Source organism: Stegostoma tigrinum, chromosome 11 (genome assembly GCF_030684315.1).
Source record: "Stegostoma tigrinum isolate sSteTig4 chromosome 11, sSteTig4.hap1, whole genome shotgun sequence".
NCBI classification, from domain to species: domain Eukaryota; kingdom Metazoa; phylum Chordata; class Chondrichthyes; order Orectolobiformes; family Stegostomatidae; genus Stegostoma; species Stegostoma tigrinum.
In genome coordinates this window covers 62873292-62894022 of record NC_081364.1, presented here as the reverse complement: position 1 = coordinate 62894022, position 20731 = coordinate 62873292, and the positions used below count along the sequence as shown (strand labels likewise).

At 45.9% G+C, this 20731-nt stretch overlaps 1 protein-coding gene and 1 long non-coding RNA gene across 5 annotated transcripts in view; one reads left to right on the top strand and one right to left on the bottom strand.

The window, feature by feature from the left end:
• dnah1 (dynein, axonemal, heavy chain 1) overlaps nt 1-20731 on the bottom strand; it is a 392016-nt gene that overhangs the window by 13553 nt on the left and 357732 nt on the right. The window contains exon 76 of the mRNA XM_059649497.1: nt 5522-5728. Coding sequence (XP_059505480.1) covers nt 5522-5728 — 207 coding nt within the window. The remainder of the gene's footprint in view (nt 1-5521; nt 5729-20731) is intronic.
• Nucleotides 1-20731, top strand: part of LOC132210119 (uncharacterized) — a 118545-nt gene that overhangs the window by 29395 nt on the left and 68419 nt on the right. For 3 of the 4 annotated variants that reach the window (XR_009446309.1, XR_009446308.1, XR_009446310.1), the window contains one exon: nt 18762-18874. The exons of the other annotated variant lie outside the window; for it this stretch is intronic. This is a non-coding gene — a long non-coding RNA (uncharacterized LOC132210119). The remainder of the gene's footprint in view (nt 1-18761; nt 18875-20731) is intronic. 4 annotated transcript variants of the gene reach the window in all.

The following is a 20731-nucleotide window of genomic DNA, read 5'->3' as shown; positions in this document are numbered from 1 at the left end:
TTTTCTTATTACTTTGGTTTAGATAAGTGGGACTTGTATTTTATGGAACAGCATACCATTAGAATTTTGGTTTATTCAGGAATAGTTGGTAGTTAAGATGGAATTGTTTGGTGTGTTATTTTGTTTACTGTTAGAGTTAAATGAATAAATTGTTACTTGTTGATTGTAAAGTGAGTATCAGGGATTTCTTTCAGTTAACCACTCCTTTATAACATGTTGGGGAGGTGAGAGGCAGTTTATAGCACTTTTCATACTTCCTTTTAACAGATTACAAGGCAAGTCGAGCTTCTCTGGGTGTTTTGGTTTTAGTTATCTATCGGGGGTTGGGGGTTAACCTCTGCTTTGTAAAATAATCGAGCTTTTGGAGCCACACAGAAAAGTTAGAACGATGACTGCCTTATACACAACGGTCTTAGTATCAACACAGATGTCACGATCGTCAAAGATTCGCATCCAAGTGTGGCACTCGCAGATTGGATGTGACGATGAATCTCCGGATCAATGTCAGCCTTAGATGAGAGGCATCCGGGAGGATCCCTCCTTTGGAGGGCTGGACTGGAACTTGACCTGGGAATGGGTTGGTAAAGGATTTAAATCCTTTTAAGGTTGAGGCTGAGAACAATTCTTCAGTATGATTCTGTGAAGGCGTCAAGTGAAGCTTGAAGATTCTCTTCTCACAGAGCAGAGATGACATTGTCACTCACATGCTGAAATTCGACAACTGATGCTGGTGTCATTTCCTTCTTGGATTTCAATCAGTTGAGGTTGAAAAGTTTTCCAACCATCTCATGGACAATATCCACACCACTGAGAAGCTTGTTTTTGACGAAATGAAGAATGGAGAAGAGGGTGCGGGGGTGCTGACACATTCTTGCTGGATTCCTGTCTTGACCTTAAAGGATTCTGTCTTATTACAATTGGTGAGGACTTTCATCGACTTTGTATCATGGAGGAGATGGAAGATGTTGATGAATTTCACTAGACAGCCAGCCTTTTGACAGGTTCTTCTGTAGCTCTTCTTGATTGACTGACTGAGTCAAAAGCCTTTGTCAAGTTAACGAAAGCCATGTGGAGCAGTTGTTTTTTGTTCCTGGTTTTCCTCCTGGAGTAGTTGAACAGTGAAAATCATGTTCATTGTTCCATGGCTTGATTGTAAGTCACATTGGCTTTCAGGAAGGATTTCCTCTGAAACAGGGTGAAGGTGCCTAACAAGGAATTCGGAAATGATCTTCCTAATGATGGACGGTAGGGAGATTCCTCAGTCTACAGTTCCCACAGTCTACTTTCAGTCCTTTCTTGTCGTCAGTGTGATGGCAGTATTCCTTAGATCCACAGGGATTTACTACTTTATTCTAGATGCTCCACAACAGCTGGTGGAGAGTCGAAAGTCTAGGGATGTGTAGATTAATTGGATTAGCCATGGGAAATGCAGGATTACAGGGATAGGATAGTTGGGTAGGTCTGAGTAGGATGCTCTTCCATGGGGCGGTATGGACTCAATGGGCCAAATGGCCTGTTTCCACACTGTAGGGATTCTGTGACTCTGAGAGGATGGGTAGGTTCTGCTCTTCCAAATTTGAAAATCTCCCCGGAATCCCATCTACTCCTGCAGCTTTCCATTCTTCAAAAGTCTGATGGCAGCTTCAACTTGTGCCACACTAGGTGGGAATTTGGAGGATTTCCTCAAAAACATCTTCATTGATATATGTATTGTGATTTAGGAGTTCTTTGAAGCATTCTCTTTGTTGGATGTTGATATTTTCTTTGTTTTCAACAGGATGCCATCCTTACTCCACACAAGTTGGGTGTTGGGTCAGTATTTTGCCTTAGTGGCACTGAAGAAACTCCAGGTATCGTGCTTGTCAGAAAGGAGTTGCAGCTCCTGAGCTTTCTTGGTTTCCCTAGTTCCTCTCTGTAATTCTGCCTTTGCTGTTTGATCAGTTCTTCTCTTTGCCTTGCTGATGATGCTGTTTTGCCAGGTACAGGCAGCTTTCTTCTTCCTCTGACAGACAAGCTGAAGACAAGTTGAAAGATAAGTTTTGCTTTTTTGTGGGTCAAGAGGAGCTGGATTTTTTTGTTCAGGCTTCACAACAGGAACTTTTTCCCCTGCAATATCTGACCTCACATCTAGAGAACAGCTCAGAGGTGATGGCACGGGATGTCGGTGGTAAGGATCTAGAGTCTGTGAATTCCCATTAGGGGATTATTTTTATTTCTACCCGTTACTTGTGGTCACATAGTTCCCTTCAGGATTATTGCACTTGAAAAACAAACCATTAAAATTCATTTTTAAGCACAGTCATTCCATCTATATAAATGTTTTATACAATGGCAAATTTCTACAGCAAAAACATTTCTCCCATGTACAAATACCACGAGGTGAAAAAGCATCCTCATACTCTGAAATTGACCAAAGCACTGACCTACAATCTGCCAGTGCCCCTTACTTAGGATCTGAAGCAGAAGGCAAGAAGTTTCAATCTGGCATTTGTCCAACAGGTTTGAGGTTCTTTCAATTTGCATAGATCAGATTGGGGATAGCAGGGTGAGTAAGCAAATTGACTACACTCAGTTTTGCATTGTTCTGTATAGTTGTAGTGGCTGGTGTTAGGGTTCAGAACATCTCCCTGCTAGAGAGAAACTTGGAGGCGGGGTTGCCAGGGGGAGGAGTGGATTGGGGAGGGGATCCAGTTATTGTGGTCGATGTAGGAATCAATTACATAGATAGGATTGGAAAAGAGATTCTGTTTAGCTAGTATGAGTAGTTACGGGATAACTTAAAAAAAATCAGAACCATAAAGGTGGTAATTTCTGGATTATTATTACCTGATTCAAAAGTAAATTGGCATAGGGTCATTTAAGATTAGGGAGTTGAATGCATGACTCAATGATTGGGAGAATGAGTTTCAATTCATGGGGCACTGGGAAAAGTACAAGTTTTGTACATTCTACGTGAATCACATTGGATCAATGTGCTAGCGAATCATATACAAGGATGGAAAAGAAGGCTTTAAATTAAATAGTGGGCTGGGTGCAGTCATGTGGGGTAAATTACATGGTGAGTACAAGGCCATATAACAAGATAGCAGTGAGAAGATGATGATGATGGCAGGAAGGGATATTGCATACAAATTTAAGCAATTAAGGCAAAAATAGGAAATAGACTATTAAAGGCTGCGAAACTAAAAGTATGTAGCATATGCAGCAAAACCAATGAATTGGCAGCACACACAGAAATAAAATTGTATGACCTGATAACTGCTACAATAAGTGTCTGACCAAGCTTGGCCTGAATATTCAAGAACACTTGACAGTTTTGAAAGACAGGAAGCTAGGAGAGGTAGGTGGAGTAACTCTGTTAATGAGGATGACATTGACACGATAGGGAGGTGATCTTAGGTCTAAAGATCAAGATGTAGTATAAACTTGGGTGGAAATAAGAAATAGTAAAATGAGAGGTCACTTTTGGTAGTATTTTATAGGATGTCTAATGATAACCGCAGTTTAGGATGGTATATAGGGGAAGAGTTAAATGAAGTGAAAGGGACTAATAATCATGGATGATTTTAAGTTACAAATGGCTTGATTGAATCGGTTATCAAAGGATAAGTTTATGGAATATCTTTGATACAGATTCTCAGAGCAGCACCTTTGAGAGCCTACCGAAGTAAAGGAACCATTAGGTGTCAGTGTACATAACATGATTGAACTTTGCTGTCAGATTGAAGTTGGGGTCTAAGATGAATGTTTTCAACTTAAATAAAGGCAGCTACAAAGGGTATGAAGGCAGTACTTGATAAAGTGAACTGGGCAATTAGTAAAATAGTAGGACAGTAGAATTGCAGTGGCAAACATTTTAAGGAAATTTTTCATAATTTTCAGCAAAAATGTATTCCAATGAGAGAGAATATAAGAAGGATCTATAGCTAATAAATGAAGTTAAGGGTGGCATCAAATTGAAATTAAACGGTTTTAGTTCTATGCAAGTTAGTGGCATGTTAGGAAGGAGAATTTAAAGACTGAGAGAAAACAGCTGGAATATTAAAAAAAAAATTAGTGGTGCTTCTACAAGCATTTCTACAAAGGAAAGGAGCAACTCAACTAAGATGGTCCTCGAGAAAGTAAATCTGCGGAATTAATAAGTGGAAAATAAGGAATTGGTGGAATTGTTAAGCAGATATCTTGTGTCTATCTCCAATGCAAAAGATATAAATAACATTACAGAAAACTTGTAAATCAAAATGTGAAAGGGAGAGTTGAACATAAAACACCTACAATCAGCAAAAATTACGTACTGCATTTAGGAGAGTAAATTGTTAAGTGGATGTGAAGAGTGTTCAAAGGGATGTAGATTAAGTAGCGCAATAAAGTTTGGCAGATGGAATATATGTGGAAAGTGTGAATTTGTCCACTTTGGCAGGAGCAACAGGAAAGTAGTACAATATTTAAATAGAGAGAGATTGCAGTATGAAGGGGTATAGAGGGATTACTGAAGGTTAGTTTGCAGGTATAGCAAAGACCGGGAAGGCAAAATTTGTTTTATTCATCGTGGGATGTGGACATAGCTAGCTGAAAGGGCAGTTATGAGTAAACCACACTGCTGCGGGTCTCAAGCTCACATTGACCAGGCCAGGTAAGGATGGCAGAATTTCTTCTGTAAGGGGCACCATTAGTGCATTAAATGGATTTTTATAGCAATCAAGTGGTTGCATCAGACTAGCTTTTAATTCCAGATTAGTATTGAATTCAAGTTTCACCACTTGCTGTGGTATCTGCTCAAATGTAGATTCATATGTTTAATTGGGTTTATTGATGCTTGAGCTCAAGTCTGCTACATAGGGGAGGTCCCAAGGTCTATCTGATCTATACTGACTTGATTCCAATGTTGTTTGGGGGTGATCTATCTGCCCAGATGTCTCTTTATATTATGCCCCATGTTTTACCTGATAAATGCCTGTGGATTGTGTTGGGATTTCAGTACCATATTAAAAATGTAATGTAATTACAAGTTTTTATACTTTTATTTTATGCCATTATCATTGGGTAAGAAAGTAGAAGATCATCAAAGTTTTCTGCTGGTGATACCAAATAGAATGATCAAATGTTTGATTAAAAAGGTAGGTTTTAAGCAATGTACTTAAGGGGGAGAAGAGAGGTGAAAAGGCAGTTTGTTCAGGGAGTGAATTCCAAAATGTCTGGATAACTGAAGCAATGATGAAGCAACTTAAAATTCAGAATGCTCCAGGGACTAGAACTAGATGGATGTAAATATCAGCAAGATATCAACTTGCTGCCAGGAAATTGACATTTCAGCTCCCACCAAATAAGTAACTCTGCAAGTAATTTTTTTTGTCACAAATTTACTACTAACCTTCCAAGAGCATCTCATACTGATTGCTTTTGACAATTAGCATAGAAGACTGTTATTCCAACAATCAGGGTTGAGCCTGAGTTCAGATCTTAGTGGTGAAAACCAATATGTAATCGATGGTACTATGTAGTTCCTCTCCCTGTTCCTTACCTTAAAGTCAAACGATATTATGTCAATAGAGATAACTGACTGTCTTGCAAAGTTCTGGAGTGTTCCTGTTAGAAATGCTTGTGGGAAGAAAAACCCACTTATCCAGAAGGCAGCAGGAATGCCATCAGTAATCCATGTCATTAGGAAGTTGATTCGTTGAAGAAGATCCTCTACCCATGAGGCCAAGGGCTTCAGTGATGGATATGCCTAAAAAATACACAAACTGGGTATTAAGTGAAACTGATTGGATTTTTGACATTTATGCATCTTCTATATTTGGGTATTTTAAAGTAAGATTTCCTTTATGCATATTATCGGAGTTATTTATTTAAGGATAATAGGAAAAAAAGTACAACACTTCTCATATTCTCAGGACATTGCAAAGTGCTTACAGAAACTAATTATTTTAGCAGTGTAGTCACTCTTGCTAATATAGAAAGTCCCACAAACAGCAACAAGACTGTGACCAGATCATCTGTTTCATTGATTTTAGTTGAAGAATAAGTATAGGACAGGACACCAGGGAGAAGTCCACTGCTCTTTTTGAATAGTGCTTTGAAACTTTTATTTTGATTGAAAACAAAGACAAATCTCAGTTTTGCACTTCACAGTAAAAAAAAATGACAGATCCAATGCCGTAGTGTTTCCTCAGTAATATATTACAATGCTGTCATGGTTTATGGGCTTAGTACCCAAGATCTTTGATACTATCAACTGAGTCACAACTCTGAAACCACAACTTGCACTTAGATTCATTTATCACACATTATTTTAACAAATGCAATTAGAAATAAATAACAAACGTTAGCTTGCCAGCGATGATCAGAAGAAAATTCAAAACAACATATTAACCTCCCAAATTGCTTTATGAGAGAAGTTTCAGAAAACAAATGACAACCAGCTAAATAAAACAAAAGTGTCAAATGATAAAAAGTTTTCAAAAAGATTTAAGGAGGCTCTAAAGAAAAAGACAGAGACAGACGGAATTAACATTTGAGTTGAATGTGGTTAATCTTCAGAGAGAGGTTAAAAATTTTGAAGGAAATGCAGAGCTTAAGTTTCAGACTGCTGAAAACACAGCTGCTATTAGGGAGTTGTTTACTTAATTGTGGGAAAAATCTGTCAGAGACAGTGGCTTTAATTGTATTTCTAAATACTCTATAACATATTTATGTATCTATGTATCTACTAAGTCTGGTGCTCCCAAATCCACTGGATATGATATTTTCAACTGGTCTCGGTAGAGGTCTGAAGCTTTCTAAGTTTAGAACTAGGTATTCCTAATTTTGTTGTCTGCGGTGTTCCCAAATCTCTAGATATGGGATTTCCAACTGCTACTAATATATTGTTCTCAACTACTGTAGGTTGTGTGTTTCTGACTTTTTTTTAACATTACTAACTATACTAGATCATGTGTTCCTAATTATTTTAGGTGCGATGTTCCTAATTACCATTGGAACTCTGTTACTGATTGTTCTAGGTATTATATCTCTAGCTAAGTCAGTTTGTGCCTTACCAATTGCACTAAATTGCTTTTGCAGTTTATTTTTAAATATTGTCAGTGTGGTGTTTCTCACTGGCACATTAGCCTTATTGATTCAGTTTTACTGCACAACATTTGAAACAAGGCATAACCAAAGCATGCACTTATGCATGGGCTGAAGCCACTGCATTCTGAATTAAGGCAGTAACTTCTCAGTCAAGTTCAGTCAGGAGGGATTCATCTTTGAGGTGGAAACTATGCTTAGTTTAGAATGATTCCTTCTCAATGCCTTCTATTTGTTCAAAGGTTATAAATCTATCATAGATATGAATTCAGAGCAGAAGTAGGCTATTCTACCCTTGAGCCTGCCCCGCCATTCAATAAGATAATGGCTGATCTGTCTGTGTTTCAAATTTTGCATTCCCATCTAGCCGGAATACCTTTGAATGCCCTGCCTAACAAGATTCTAGCTAAAGCGTAAACAGAAACTGTTGGGAGAACTCACCAGACATAGCAGCCTCTGTGGAGAGAAAGCAGAGTTAGCATTTCAAGTCCAGTGAACAAAGAAGGATCACTGGACTCAAAATGATGGCTTTGTTTCTCTCTCCACAGATGCTGCCAGACTTGCTGTGTTTCTCCAGTAATTTCTGTTTTAGTTTCAGATATTCAGTATCCACAGTTATTTTGTTTCATTTAGAAATCTAGCTAACTCTTCCTTAAAAATAGTCAATGACCTCAGCACCACCACCTGATGGGTCAGAGGGCTTCAAAGTCACAAAACGCTCAGAGGAAAAAAAAATTCTTCTCACCTCTGTCCTAAAAGGGTGAGCCCTATTTTTTTTAAAAAGATGCCCCTAGCTCTGGCCTTACCCAAAAGAGGAAATGTCGCTTTCCATGTCCACCTTTATCATGATCTTTCAGGATCTTATATACTTTGATCAAGTCACCCCTCACTATTCTAAACTCTAATAGAAACATGTCCAGTCTGTCCAACTTTTCCTCTTAAGATAACCCACTCATTCCAGGTATCGATCAAGTGAACCTCCTCTGAACTCCAATAAGTTTACATTCTTCCTTAAATAAGGAGACCAAAAACTGTATTCGAGTTGTATTTTCTCCACTGCCCTGTATAAGGCGTAACATGTTTACTTTTATTTTCAAGTTCTCTCATAAGAAAAGAATAGTATTCCTTTAGCCATCTTAATTACTTGCTGTACCTGAATATGAACTTCTTGTGACTCACACACCTGAACACCTGGATCTCTCTGCATTTCAGAATTTTCCAGTTGTTCCCCATTGAAAAATCACTTTTTATTATTCCTGCCAAAGTGATCAAGTTTATTTTCCCATATTATGCTCCATCCACCAGTATTTTTGTGCCGTCACTCAACTTTTTTAAAGTCAGTCTTCAATCTCCTTATGTCCTGTTCTGATTTCCTATCTTTGTGCTATCTGCATCGAAAACTACCTTGTTTTTGCTCCTCTCATTTAAGTCATTGATACATATCATGAAAAATTGAATTCCCAGCACTGACACATCACGACTCCACTTTATCACATCCTGCCAAGAAAAGAAACATTTAAATACACCCTCTGCGAGCCAGTTAATCTTTTATCCATATTAATATGTTACTCCTGCACCATGAACTCCCAGTCTGCACAAAAACCTTTTGACATGGCATCTCAAATGCATTTTGGAAGTCTAAATACAATAGGTCAACACAGCTTCCCCTTTATCCATAACAACATTATTCCTTCAATGAACTCTAAAACACAGGTTAAACATAATATTCAGTTCAGAAAACCGTGCTGACTCTTCCCAATTCTAACTGAAATGCGATAACATCCTTAATGAACACCTTTTCCACAACAGATGACAAGTTAATTGGTCTATAGTTTCAGAGATAATGGGAACTGCAGAAGCTGGAGAATTCCAAGATAATAAAATGTGAGGCTGGATGAACACAGCAGGCCAAGCAGCATCTCAGGAGCACAAAAGCTGACATTTCGGGCCTAGACCCTTCATCAGAGAGGGGGATGGGGAGAGGGAACTGGAATAAATAGGGAGAGAGGGGGAGGCGGACCGAAGATGGAGAGTAAAGAAGATAGGTGGAGAGAGTATAGGTGGGGAGGTAGGGAGGGGATAGGTCAGTCCAGGGAAGACGGACAGGTCAAGGAGGTGGGATGAGGTTAGTAGGTAGATGGGGGTGCGGCTTGGGGTGGGAGGAAGGGATGGGTGAGAGGAAGAACCGGTTAGGGAGGCAGAGACAGGTTGGACTGGTTTTGGGATGCAGTGGGTGGGGGGGAAGAGCTGGGCTGGTTGTGTGGTGCAGTGGGGGGAGGGGACGAACTGGGCTGGTTTAGGGATGCAGTAGGGGAAGGGGAGATTTTGAAACTGGTGAAGTCCACATTGATACCATTAGGCTGCAGGGTTCCCAGGTGGAATATGAGTTGCTGTTCCTGCAACCTTCGGGTGGCATCATTGTGGCAGTGCAGGAGGCCCATGATGGACATGTCATCTAGAGAATGGGAGGGGGAGTGGAAATGGTTTGCGACTGGGAGGTGCAGTTGTTTGTTGCGAACTGAGCGGAGGTGTTCTGCAAAGCGGTCTCCAAGCCTCCGCTTGGTTTCCCCAATGTAGAGGAAGCCACACCGGGTACAGTGGATGCAGTATACCACATTGGCAGATGTGCAGGTGAACCTCTGCTTAATGTGGAGTGTCATCTTGGGGCCTGGGATAGGGGTGAGGGAGGAGTTATGGGGGCAAGTGTAGCATTTCCTGCAGTTGCAGGGGAAGGTGCCGGGTGTGGTGGGGTTGGAGGGCAGTGTGGAGCGAACAAGGGAGTCACGGAGAGAGTGGTCTCTCCGGAAAGCAGACAGGGGTGGGGATGGAAAAATGTCTTGGGTGGTGGGGTCGGATTGTAAATGGCGAAAGTGTCGGAGGATGATGCGTTGTATCCGGAGGTTGGTAGGGTGGTGTGTGAGAACGAGGGGGATCCTCTTAGGGCGGTTGTGGCGGGGGCGGGATGTGAGGGATATGTTGCGGGAAATACGGGAGACGCGGTCAAGGGCGTTCTCGATCACTGTGGGGGGAAAGTTGCGGTCCTTGAAGAACTTGGACACCTGGGATGTGCGGGAGTGGAATGTCTTATCGTGGGAGCAGATGCGGCGGAGGGGAGGAATTGGGAATAGGGGATGGAATTTTTGCAGGAGGGTGGGTGGGAGGAGGTGTATTCTAGGTAGCTGTGGGAGTCGGTGGGCTTGAAATGGACATCAGTTACAAGCTGGTTGCCTGAGATGGAGACTGAGAGGTCCAGGAAGGTGAGGGATGTGCTGGAGATGGCCCAGGTGAACTGAAGGTTGGGGTGGAAGGTGTTGGTGAAGTGGATGAACTGTTCGAGCTCCTCTGGGGAGCAAGAGGCGGCGCCGATACTGTCATCAATGTACCGGAGGAAGAGGTGGGGTTTGGGGCCTGTGTAGGTGCGGAAGAGGGACTGTTCCACGTAACCTACAAAGAGGCAGGCATAGCTGGGGCCCGTGCGGGTGCCCATGGCCACCCCCTTAGTCTGTAGGAAGTGGGAGGAGTCAAAAGAGAAGTTGTTGAGGGTGAGGACGAGTTCAGCTAGGCGGATGAGAGTGTCGGTGGAGGGGGCCTGGTCGGGCCTGCGGGACAGGATGAAGCGGAGGGCCTTGAGGCCATCTGCATGCGGAATGCAGGTGTACAGGGACTGGACGTCCATGGTGAATATGAGGTGTTGGGGGCCAGGGAATTGGAAGTCCTGGAGGAGGTGGAGGGCGTGGGTGGTGTCACGGACGTAGGTGGGGAGTTCCTGGACCAAAGGGGAGAAAATGGAGTCCAGATAGGTGGAGATGAGTTCGGTGGGGCAGGAGCAGGCTGAGACGATGGGTCGACCAGGGCAGGCAGGTTTGTGGATTTTGGGAAGGAGATAGAAACGGGCCATGCGGGGTTGGGGAACCATGACGTTGGAGGCTGTGGGTGGGAGGTCCCCTGAGGTGATGAGGTCGTGAATGGTGTTGAGATGATGGTTTGGTGCTCGGGTGTGGGGTCATGATCGAGGGGGCAGTAGGAGGAGGTGTGGGAGAGTTGGTGTCTGGCCTCGGCGATGTAGAGGTCAGTGCGCCATACTACCACTGCGCCACCCTTGTGTGCGGGTTTGATGGTGAGGTTGGGGTTGGAGCGGAGGGCTGCCCGTTCTGCGGGGGAGAGGTTGGAGTGGGTGAGAGGGGTGGAGAGGTTGAGGCGGTTAATGTCTCGACGGCAGTTGGAGATGAAGAGGTCGAGGGAGGGTAGGAGGCCTGGGGGTGGTGTCCAGGAGGAGGACTTGTGTTGGAAGCGGGTGAAGGGGTCAGTGGAAGGAGGGTTAGGTTCCCGGTTGAAGAAGTAGGCATGGAGGCGAAGACGCCGGAAAAACTGCTCTATGTCCAACCGTGACTGGTATTCGTTGATGTGGTTGTAGGGGGACAAAGGTGAGCCCCTTACTAAGGACTGACCGTTCGTCCTCAGCCAGTGGGAGGTCTGGGGGGATGGTGAAGATGCGGCAGGGCTCAGAGTGGCTGTCTTCTCTGGGGTTGCTGGCTGTGGAGGTTGTGGCTGGAGCGATGAGGCCGTCGGCCGTGGGCGGGGTGCCGTCGGCCGTGGGCGGGGTGCCGTCGGCCGTGGGCGGGGTTCCATCGGCCGTGGGCGGGGTTCCGTCGGCGCCGGCCGTGGGCGGGGTTCCATCGGCGGTTGGAGGAGCGGGGTGGGCGGCAGCGGTTGCGGTGAGGGTGGTGTGTGAGGTGTTGTACCGACAGGTGCCGCAACTGCTGCCGCCCACCCTGCTCCTCCAACCGCCGACGGAACCCCGCCCACAGCCGACGCCGACGGAACCCCGCCCACGGCCGACGGAACCCCGCCCACAGCCGACGCCGACGGAACCCCGCCCACGGCCGACGGAACCCCGCCCACGGCCGACGACCTCATCGCTCCGCCCACAACTTCCACAGCCAGCAACCCCAGAGGAGACAGCCACACTGAGCCCTGCCGCATCTTCACCATCCCCCCAGACCTCCCACTGACTGAGGACGAACGGTCAGTCCTTAGCAAGGGGCTCACCTTTGTCCCCCTCCACCCACACGTCAACGAATACCAGTCACGGTCGGACATAGAGCAGTTTTTCTGCCGTCTTCGCCTCCATGCCTAATCCTTCAACCGGGAACCCAACCCTCCCTCCACTGACCCCTTCACCCGCTTCCAACACAAGTCCTCCTCCTGGACACCACCCCCAGGCCTCCTACCCTCCCTCGACCTCTTCATCTCCAACTGCCGTCGAGACATTAACCGCCTCAACCTCTCCACCCCTCTCACCCACTCCAACCTCTCCCCCGCAGAACGGGCAGCCCTCCGCTCCAACCCCAACCTCACCATCAAACCCGCAGACAAGGGTGGCGCAGTGGTAGTATGGCGCACTGACCTCTACATCGCCGAGGCCAGACGCCAACTCTCCGACACCACCTCCTACTGCCCCCTTGATCATGACCCCACACCCGAGCACCAAACCATCATCTCCAACACCATCCATGACCTCATCACCTCAGGGGACCTCCCACCCACAGCCTCCAACCTCATGGTTCCCCAACCCTGCACGGCCCGTTTCTATCTCCTTCCCAAAATCCACAAACCTGCCTGCCCTGGTCGACCCATCGTCTCAGCCTGCTCCTGCCCCACCGAACTCATCTCCACCTATCTGGACTCCATTTTCTCCCCTTTGGTCCAGGAACTCCCCACCTACGTCCGTGACACCACCCACGCCCTCCACCTCCTCCAGGACTTCCAATTCCCTGGCCCCCAACACCTCATATTCACCATTGACGTCCAGTCCCTATACACCTGCATTCCGCATGCAGATGGCCTCAAGGCCCTCCGCTTCTTCCTGTCCCGCAGGCCCGACCAGTCCCCCTCCACCGACACCCTCATCCGCCTAGCTGAACTCGTCCTCATCCTTAACAACTTCTCTTTTGACTCCTCCCACTTCGTGCAGACTAAGGGGGTGGCCATGGGCACCCGCATGGGCCCCAGCTATGCCTGCCTCTTTGTAGGTTACGTGGAACAGTCCCTCTTTCGCACCTACACGGGCCCCAAACCCCACCTCTTCCTCCGGTACATTGATGACTGTATCGGCGCCACATCTTGCTCCCCAGAGGAGCTCGAACAGTTCATCCACTTCACCAACACCTTCCACCCCAACCTTCAGTTCACCTGGGCCATCTCCAGCACATCCCTCACCTTCCTGGACCTCTCAGTCTCCATCTCAGGCAACCAGCTTGTAACTGATGTCCATTTCAAGCCCACCGACTCCCACAGCTACCTAGAATACACCTCCTCCCACCCACCCTCCTGCAAAAATTCCATCCCCTATTCCCAATTCCTCCGCCTCCGCCGCATCTGCTCCCACGATAAGACATTCCACTCCCGCACATCCCAGATGTCCAAGTTCTTCAAGGACCGCAACTTTCCCCCGACAGTGATCGAGAACGCCCTTGACCGCGTCTCCCGTATTTCCCGCAACACACCCTCACACCCCGCCCCCGCCACAACCGCCCTAAGAGGAACCCCCTCGTTCTCACACACCACCCCACCAACCTCCGGATACAACGCATCATCCTCCGACACTTTCGCCATTTACAATCCGACCCCACCACCCAAGACATTTTTCCATCCCCACCCCTGTCTGCTTTCCAGAGAGACCACTCTCTCCGTGACTCCCTTGTTCGCTCCACACCCGGCACCTTCCCCTGCAACCGCAGGAAATGCTACACTTGCCCCCACACCTCCTCCCTCACCCCTATCCCAGGCCCCAAGATGACACTCCACATTAAGCAGAGGTTCACCTGCACATCTGCCAATGTGGTATACTGCATCCACTGTACCCGGTGTGGCTTCCTCTACATTGGGGAAACCAAGCGGAGGCTTGGAGACCGCTTTGCAGAACACCTCCGCTCAGTTCGCAACAAACAACTGCACCTCCCAGTCGCAAACCATTTCCACTCCCCCTCCCATTCTCTAGATGACATGTCCATCATGGGCCTCCTGCACTGCCACAATGATGCCACCCGAAGGTTGCAGGAACAGCAACTCATATTCTGCCTGGGAACCCTGCAGCCTAATGGTATCAATGTGGACTTCACCAGTTTCAAAATCTCCCCTTCCCCTACTGCATCCCTAAACCAGCCCAGTTCGTCCCCTCCCCCCACTGCACCACACAACCAGCCCAGCTCTTCACCCCCCCCCCCCCCCCCCCCACCCACTGCATCCCAAAACCAGTCCAACCTGTCTCTGCCTCCCTAACCGGTTCTTCCTCTCACCCATCCCTTCCTCCCACCCCAAGCTGCAGCCCCATCTACCTACTAACCTCATCCCACCTCCTTGGCCTGTCCGTCTTCCCTTGGACTGACCTATCCCCTCCCTACCTGCCCACCTGTACTCTCTCCACCTATCTTCTTTACTCTCCATCTTCGGTCCGCCTCCCCCTCTCTCCCTATTTATTCCAGTTCCCTCTCCCCATCCCCCTCTCTGATGAAGGGTCTAGGCCTGAAACGTCAGCTTTTGTGCTCCTGAGATGCTGCTTGGCCTGCTGTGTTCATCCAGCCTCACATTTTATTATCTTGGTCTATAGTTTACTGTTTTCTGCCTGCTCCCCCTTTTTTTGAATACAGAGTTATATTTGCTATTCTCCAGTGTGGTAGAATCTTTCTAGAAACTGAAAGAGTTTGGAAAATTAATACCATTGAATCATTAGTTTAAGACCCTAGGATGAAGTCCATCAGGAGTTACAGAAACATTGCACTAGAATTAGGAGTAGGGAGCTTGTACAAAGTTGGAACTGAGTCATTGGTACAATAGTTAGAATTAATCCATCGCAGCTTTAATTTATTCAATAATGCTCCCCTAGTAATTGTAATTCCACCAGGTTTCTGTTTCCTTTCTGACTGATTGTTTGATGTATTGTTGTTACATGTACTGAGATACAATGAAACATGTTGTGTTGTATGCTATACAGGCAGATTGTATCTGTATCATACAAAGTGTATAAGGGTAACAGAACAGAGTGTTACAGATTGCAGAACAGTGTTACAGCCGCAGAGAAGGTGCAGAGATAGAGAGAGATCAGAATTAACATTTGAAAGGTCCATTCAAAAGTCTGATAATAGCTGGGAAGAAGTTGTTCTTGATTCTATTTGTACATGCATTCAAACTTTTACATCTTCTGCCTGACAGAAGAGGATGGAAGACAAGATAACTGGGGCTGAAAGGTCTTTAATTATGCTGGTTGCTTTCCTGAGGGACATATAAATTGAGTCAATGGATGGAAGGCTAATTTCCATGATGAACTGGGCTGTGTTTATGACATGTAGTTTTTCGGGGTCTTGGAAGAGCAGTTGCCAAACCATACTGTGATGCACCCAAATAGGATGCATCTATGAAAATTGGTATTTTGTAAGGACTTGCATCCTTATGAGGCAGATTAAGATGGAGGAGGTGTTGTCTCTTATTCTTGCTGATTGTGAACTATGGGTCAGGAAGTCGAGGATCCAGTGACAAAGGAGGGATCCAAGACCTAGCTCTTAGAGTTTAGAGATGAGTTTATTTGGAATTATGGTGATTAAGGCGGAACTGTAGTCAATAAATAGGGGCCTGACATAGGTTATCCAGATGTTCTCGGGATGAGTGTAGGACCAGGGAAATGGCATCTGCTCTGGACCTATCGCACTGGTAGGCGAATTGCAAAGGATCAAGCCAATTTAGTAGGCTGGAGTTGATGTGAGCCTCCTGATACCTGCCTCCTGACTGACAGTTATTACCAGAATTGTACCCTCTACAGTGAAAACAGAAACACAATAGTTTATTTAATATGCCAGTTTCTTATTATCCACTATTAATTGCTCATTCTCAGTCTTTAGAAGGCCAACACTCATTGTACGTATTCTTTTCCTGTTTAATTACTTCTGGGATACTGTTGCTGTCATGTTTTACATTTTTAGCTAGCTTCCTCGCATATTCAGTTTCTACTGCTTAATCTTTTAGTTATTCTCCATCATTCTTTATATTCTGTTAAATCATTAGACCTGCCACTCAACTTAGTACAATTTTGATCTGTACTTAATTCCATTGAAATGAAGTCTGAGGTTCAATACCTCAAGTACCTGGGGCTACATTGTTCTGATAGAGTCATAGAGTTGTACAACAAGTAAACAGACCTTTCGGTCAAACTTGTCCATGCCAACCAGATATCCTAAATTGATCTAGTTCCATTTGCCAGCATTTGGGCTATATCCCTGTAACCTCTTCTTATTCATGTAGCCATCCAGATTCCTTTTAAATATTAGGCAATAGACAATAGGTGCTGGAGTAGGCCATTCGGCCCTTCGAGCCAGCACCACCATTCATTATGATCATGGCTGATCATCCACAATCAGTATCCTGTTCCTGCCTTATCCCCATAACCCTTGATTCCACTATCTTTAAGAGCTCTATCCATCTCTTTCAAGAAAATATCCAGAGATTTGGCCTCCACTGCCTTCTGGAGCAGAGCATTCCATATATCCACCACTCTCTGGGTGAAGAAGTTTTTCCTCAACTCTGTTCTAAATGGCCTACCCCTTATTTTTAAACTGTGTCCTCTGGTTCTGGACTCACCCATCAAAGGAACATGCTTCCTGCCTCCAGAGTGTCCAATCCCTTAATAATCTCATTCAGATCCCCTCTCATCCTTCTAAACTCAAGTGTATACAAGCCCAGTCGCTCCAATCTTTCAACATATGATAGCCCCACCATTCGGGGAATTAACCTTGTGAACCTACACTGCACTCCCTCAATAGCAAGAATGTTCTTTCTCAAATTTGGAGACCAAAAGTGCACACATTACTCCAGGTGCGGTCTCACAGGTCCCTGTACAGCTGCAGAAGGACCTCTTTGCTCCTGTAGTCAATTCCTCTTGTTATGAAGGCCAGCGTGCCATTAGCTTTCTTCACTGCCTGCTGTACCTGCATGCTTGCTTGCATTGACTGATGTACAAGAACACCTAGATCTTGTTGTACTTCCCCTTTACCTAACTTGACTCCATTTAGATGGTAATCTGCCTTCCTGGTCTTGCCACCAAAGCGGATAACCTCACATTTATTCACATTAAACTGCATCAGCCATGTATCCGTCCACTCACCTAGCCTGTCCAAGTCACCCGGTATTCTCATAACCTTCTCCTCACATTTCACACTGCCACCCAGCTTGTGCTAATATTACATTTAATGTCTTCATCTATATCATTGATGCATATTGTAAACAGCTGTGGTCCCAGCACCGAACCTTGTGGTACCCCACTGGTCACCGCCTGCCATTCCGAAAGGGACCCATTTATCACTACTCTTTGCTTCCTGTCAGCCAGCCAATTTTCAGTCCAAGTCAGTATTTGCCCCCAATACCATGTGCCCTAATTTTGCTCACTAATCTCCTGTGTGGGACTTTATCAAAGGCTTTCTGAAAGTCCAGGTATGCTACATCCTCAAAAAATGCCAGAAGATTAGTCAAGCATGATTTCCCCTTCGTAAATCCATGCTGACTCTGACTTATCCTGTTACTGCTATCCAAATGAGTCTTAATTTCATCTTTTATAATTGACTCCGGCATCTTTCCCACCACTGACGTCAGGCTAACCGGTCTATAATTCTCTCTTTTCTCTCTCCCTCCTTTCTTGAAAAGTGGATATATATTATGCCTCCACCATTTCCTCTGTCAGCTCTGTGTAAAAACCTTTAGGTACCTTTTATATCTTCCCCGTCGCACCTTATATCTATGGCGTCTAGTTTCGGACTCCACTACCCTGGGAAAAAGACCTTGGCTATTCACCCTATCCATGTCCCTCATGATTTTATAAGGTCACTCCTAAACCTCCCATACTCCTGAGAAAATATGCCCCAGCCTATTCAGCCTCTCTCTGTAGTCAAATCCATCAACCCTCTGAACATCTTTGTAAATCTTTTCTGCACCCTTTCAAGTATAAGAACACCTTTCCTATAGCAGGACGACCAGAATTGAATGCAGTATTCCAAAAGTGGCCTAACCAACCTACAGCTGCAACACTGACATCTTAACTCCTATATTCACCGTATTAGCCAATAAAGGCAAGTGTGCCAAATGCCGCCTTCACTACCCTGTCTAGCTGTGACTCCACTTTCAAAGAACTATGAACTTGCAGCCCAAGGTCTTTTGTTCAGCAACACTCCCAAGGACGCTACCATTCAGTGTATAAGTCCTGCCCTATTTGCTTTACCAAAATGCAACAACTCACATTTATCTAAATTAAAGTTCATCTGCCACTCATCAGCCCATCTGATCAAGTTCCCGTTGTACTTGAGATATTACCTTCAGCTGTCCACTACGCCACCAATTTTAGTGTCATCTGCAAACTTACTAAACATTCCTCCTATACTCCAATCCAAATTATTTATATAAATGACAAATAGCACTGGACCCAGCACTGATCCTCGCGGCACACAGCTGATCACTGACCTCTAGTCCGAAAAACAACTCTTCAACTTCACTCTCTGTCTCCTACCTTCAAACCAATTTTGTCTGCAACTGGTTGTCTTCATGTGCTGTAACCTTGTTAACCAGTCTACCATGTGGAACTTGGTTGAATTTATCAATTCTTCAAAAAATTCAATCAAGTTATGAGACACTTTTTTTTCTTTATTCATTCACAGGATGAGGGCGTCACTGGTGAGGCAACATTTATCGCCCATCCGTAATTGTCCAGAGGGCAGTTAAGAGTCACCCACATTGCTGTGGGTCTGGAGTCACATGTAGACCAGACCAGGTAAGGATAGCAGAGATAATGGGAACTGCAGATGCTGGAGAATCCAAGATAACAAAGTGTGAAGCTGGATGAACACAGCAGGCCAGGCAGCATCTCAGGAGCACAAAAGCTGACATTTTGGGCCTAGACCCTTCATCAGAGAGGGGGATGGGGAGAGGGTTCTGAAATAAATAGAGAGAGAGAGGGGGAGGCGGACCGAAGATGGATAGAGGAGAAGATAGGTGGAAAGGACACTATAGGTGGGGAGGGGATAGGTCAGTCCGGGGAGGACGGACAGGTCAACGAGGCAGGATGAGGTTGGTGGTTGGGAAATGGAGGTGCGGCTTGAGTTGGGAGGAGGGGATAGGTGAGAGGAAGAACAAGGTTAGGGAGGCGGGGATGAGCTGGGTTGGTTTAGTGATGCAGTGGGGGGAGGGAACGAGCTGGGCTGGTTTTGGGATGTGGTGGGGGAGAGGGAGATTTTGAAGCTTGTGAAGTCCACATTGCTACCATTGGGCTGCAGGGCTCCCTAGCGGAATATGAGTTGCCGTTCCTGCAACCTTCAGATGGCATCATTGTGGCACTGCAGAAGGCCCATGATGGACATGTCGTCTAAGGAATGGGAGGGGTAGTTAAAATGGTTCGCAACTGGGAGGTGCAGTTGCTTATTGTGAACCGAGCGGAGGTGTTCTGCAAAGCGGTCCCCAAGCCTCCGCTTGGTTTCCCCAATGTAGAGGAAGCCACACCGGGTACAATGGATACAATATATCACATTGGCAGATGTGCAGATGAACAACTGCTTAATATGGAAAGTCATCTTGGGGCCTGGGATGGGGGTGAGGGAGGTGGTGTGGGGGCAAGTGTAGCACTTCCTGCGGTTGCAGGGGAAGGTGCCGGGTGTGGTGGGGTTGGAGGGGAGTGTGGAGCAGGCAAGGGAGTCACGGAGAGGTTGGTCTCTCCGGAAGGCAGACAAGGGTGGGGATGGAAAAATGTCATGGGTGGTGGGGTCGGATTGTAGATGGTGGAAGTGTCGGAGGATGATGCGTTGTATCCGGAGACTGGCAGGGTGGTACGTGAGGACGAGGGGAATTTTCTTAGGGCGGTTATTGTGGGGGCGGGGTGTGAGGGATGTGTTGTGGGAAATGCGGGAGACACGGTCAAAGGCGTTCTCGACCACTGCGGGGGGATGTTGCGGTCCTTGAAGAACGTGGACATCTGGGATGTGCAGGAGTGGAATGCCTCATCCTGGGAGCAGATGAGGCGGAGGCGAAGGAATTGGGAATCCACCTTCAGTCTGCCTCTCCCTCTCTCCCTATTTATTTCAGAACCCTCTCCCCATCCCCCTCTCTGAAGGGTCTAGGCCCGAAACGTCAGCTTTTGTGCTCCTGAGATGTTGCTTGGCCTGCTGTGTTCATCCAGCTTCACACTTAGGTAAGGATGGCAGTTTCCTTCCCTGAATGACATTCGTGAACCAGAGGGGTTTTTCCGTCAATTGACAATGGATTTGTAGTCATCATTAGATTCTTAATTCCCGATTTTGATTGAATTCAAATTCCACCATCTGCTATTGCGGGATTTGAACCTGAGTCCCCAGAACATTACCTGGGTCTCTGGATTAATAGTCCAGCGATAATACCACCAGGCCATCGCCTTCCCATAAAATTTCCCATGCACGAAGCCATGTTGACTATCCCTAATCAGTCCTTGCCTTTCCAAATACACATAGATCCTTACCCTCAGAATACCCTCCAATAGTTTACCAACCACTGACATCAGGCTCACCAGTCTATAGTTCCTTGGCTCTTTCTTACTACCTTTCTTAAATAATGGCACCACAGTAGCAACTCTCCAGTCTTCTAGCTACAGATGAGATGCCAT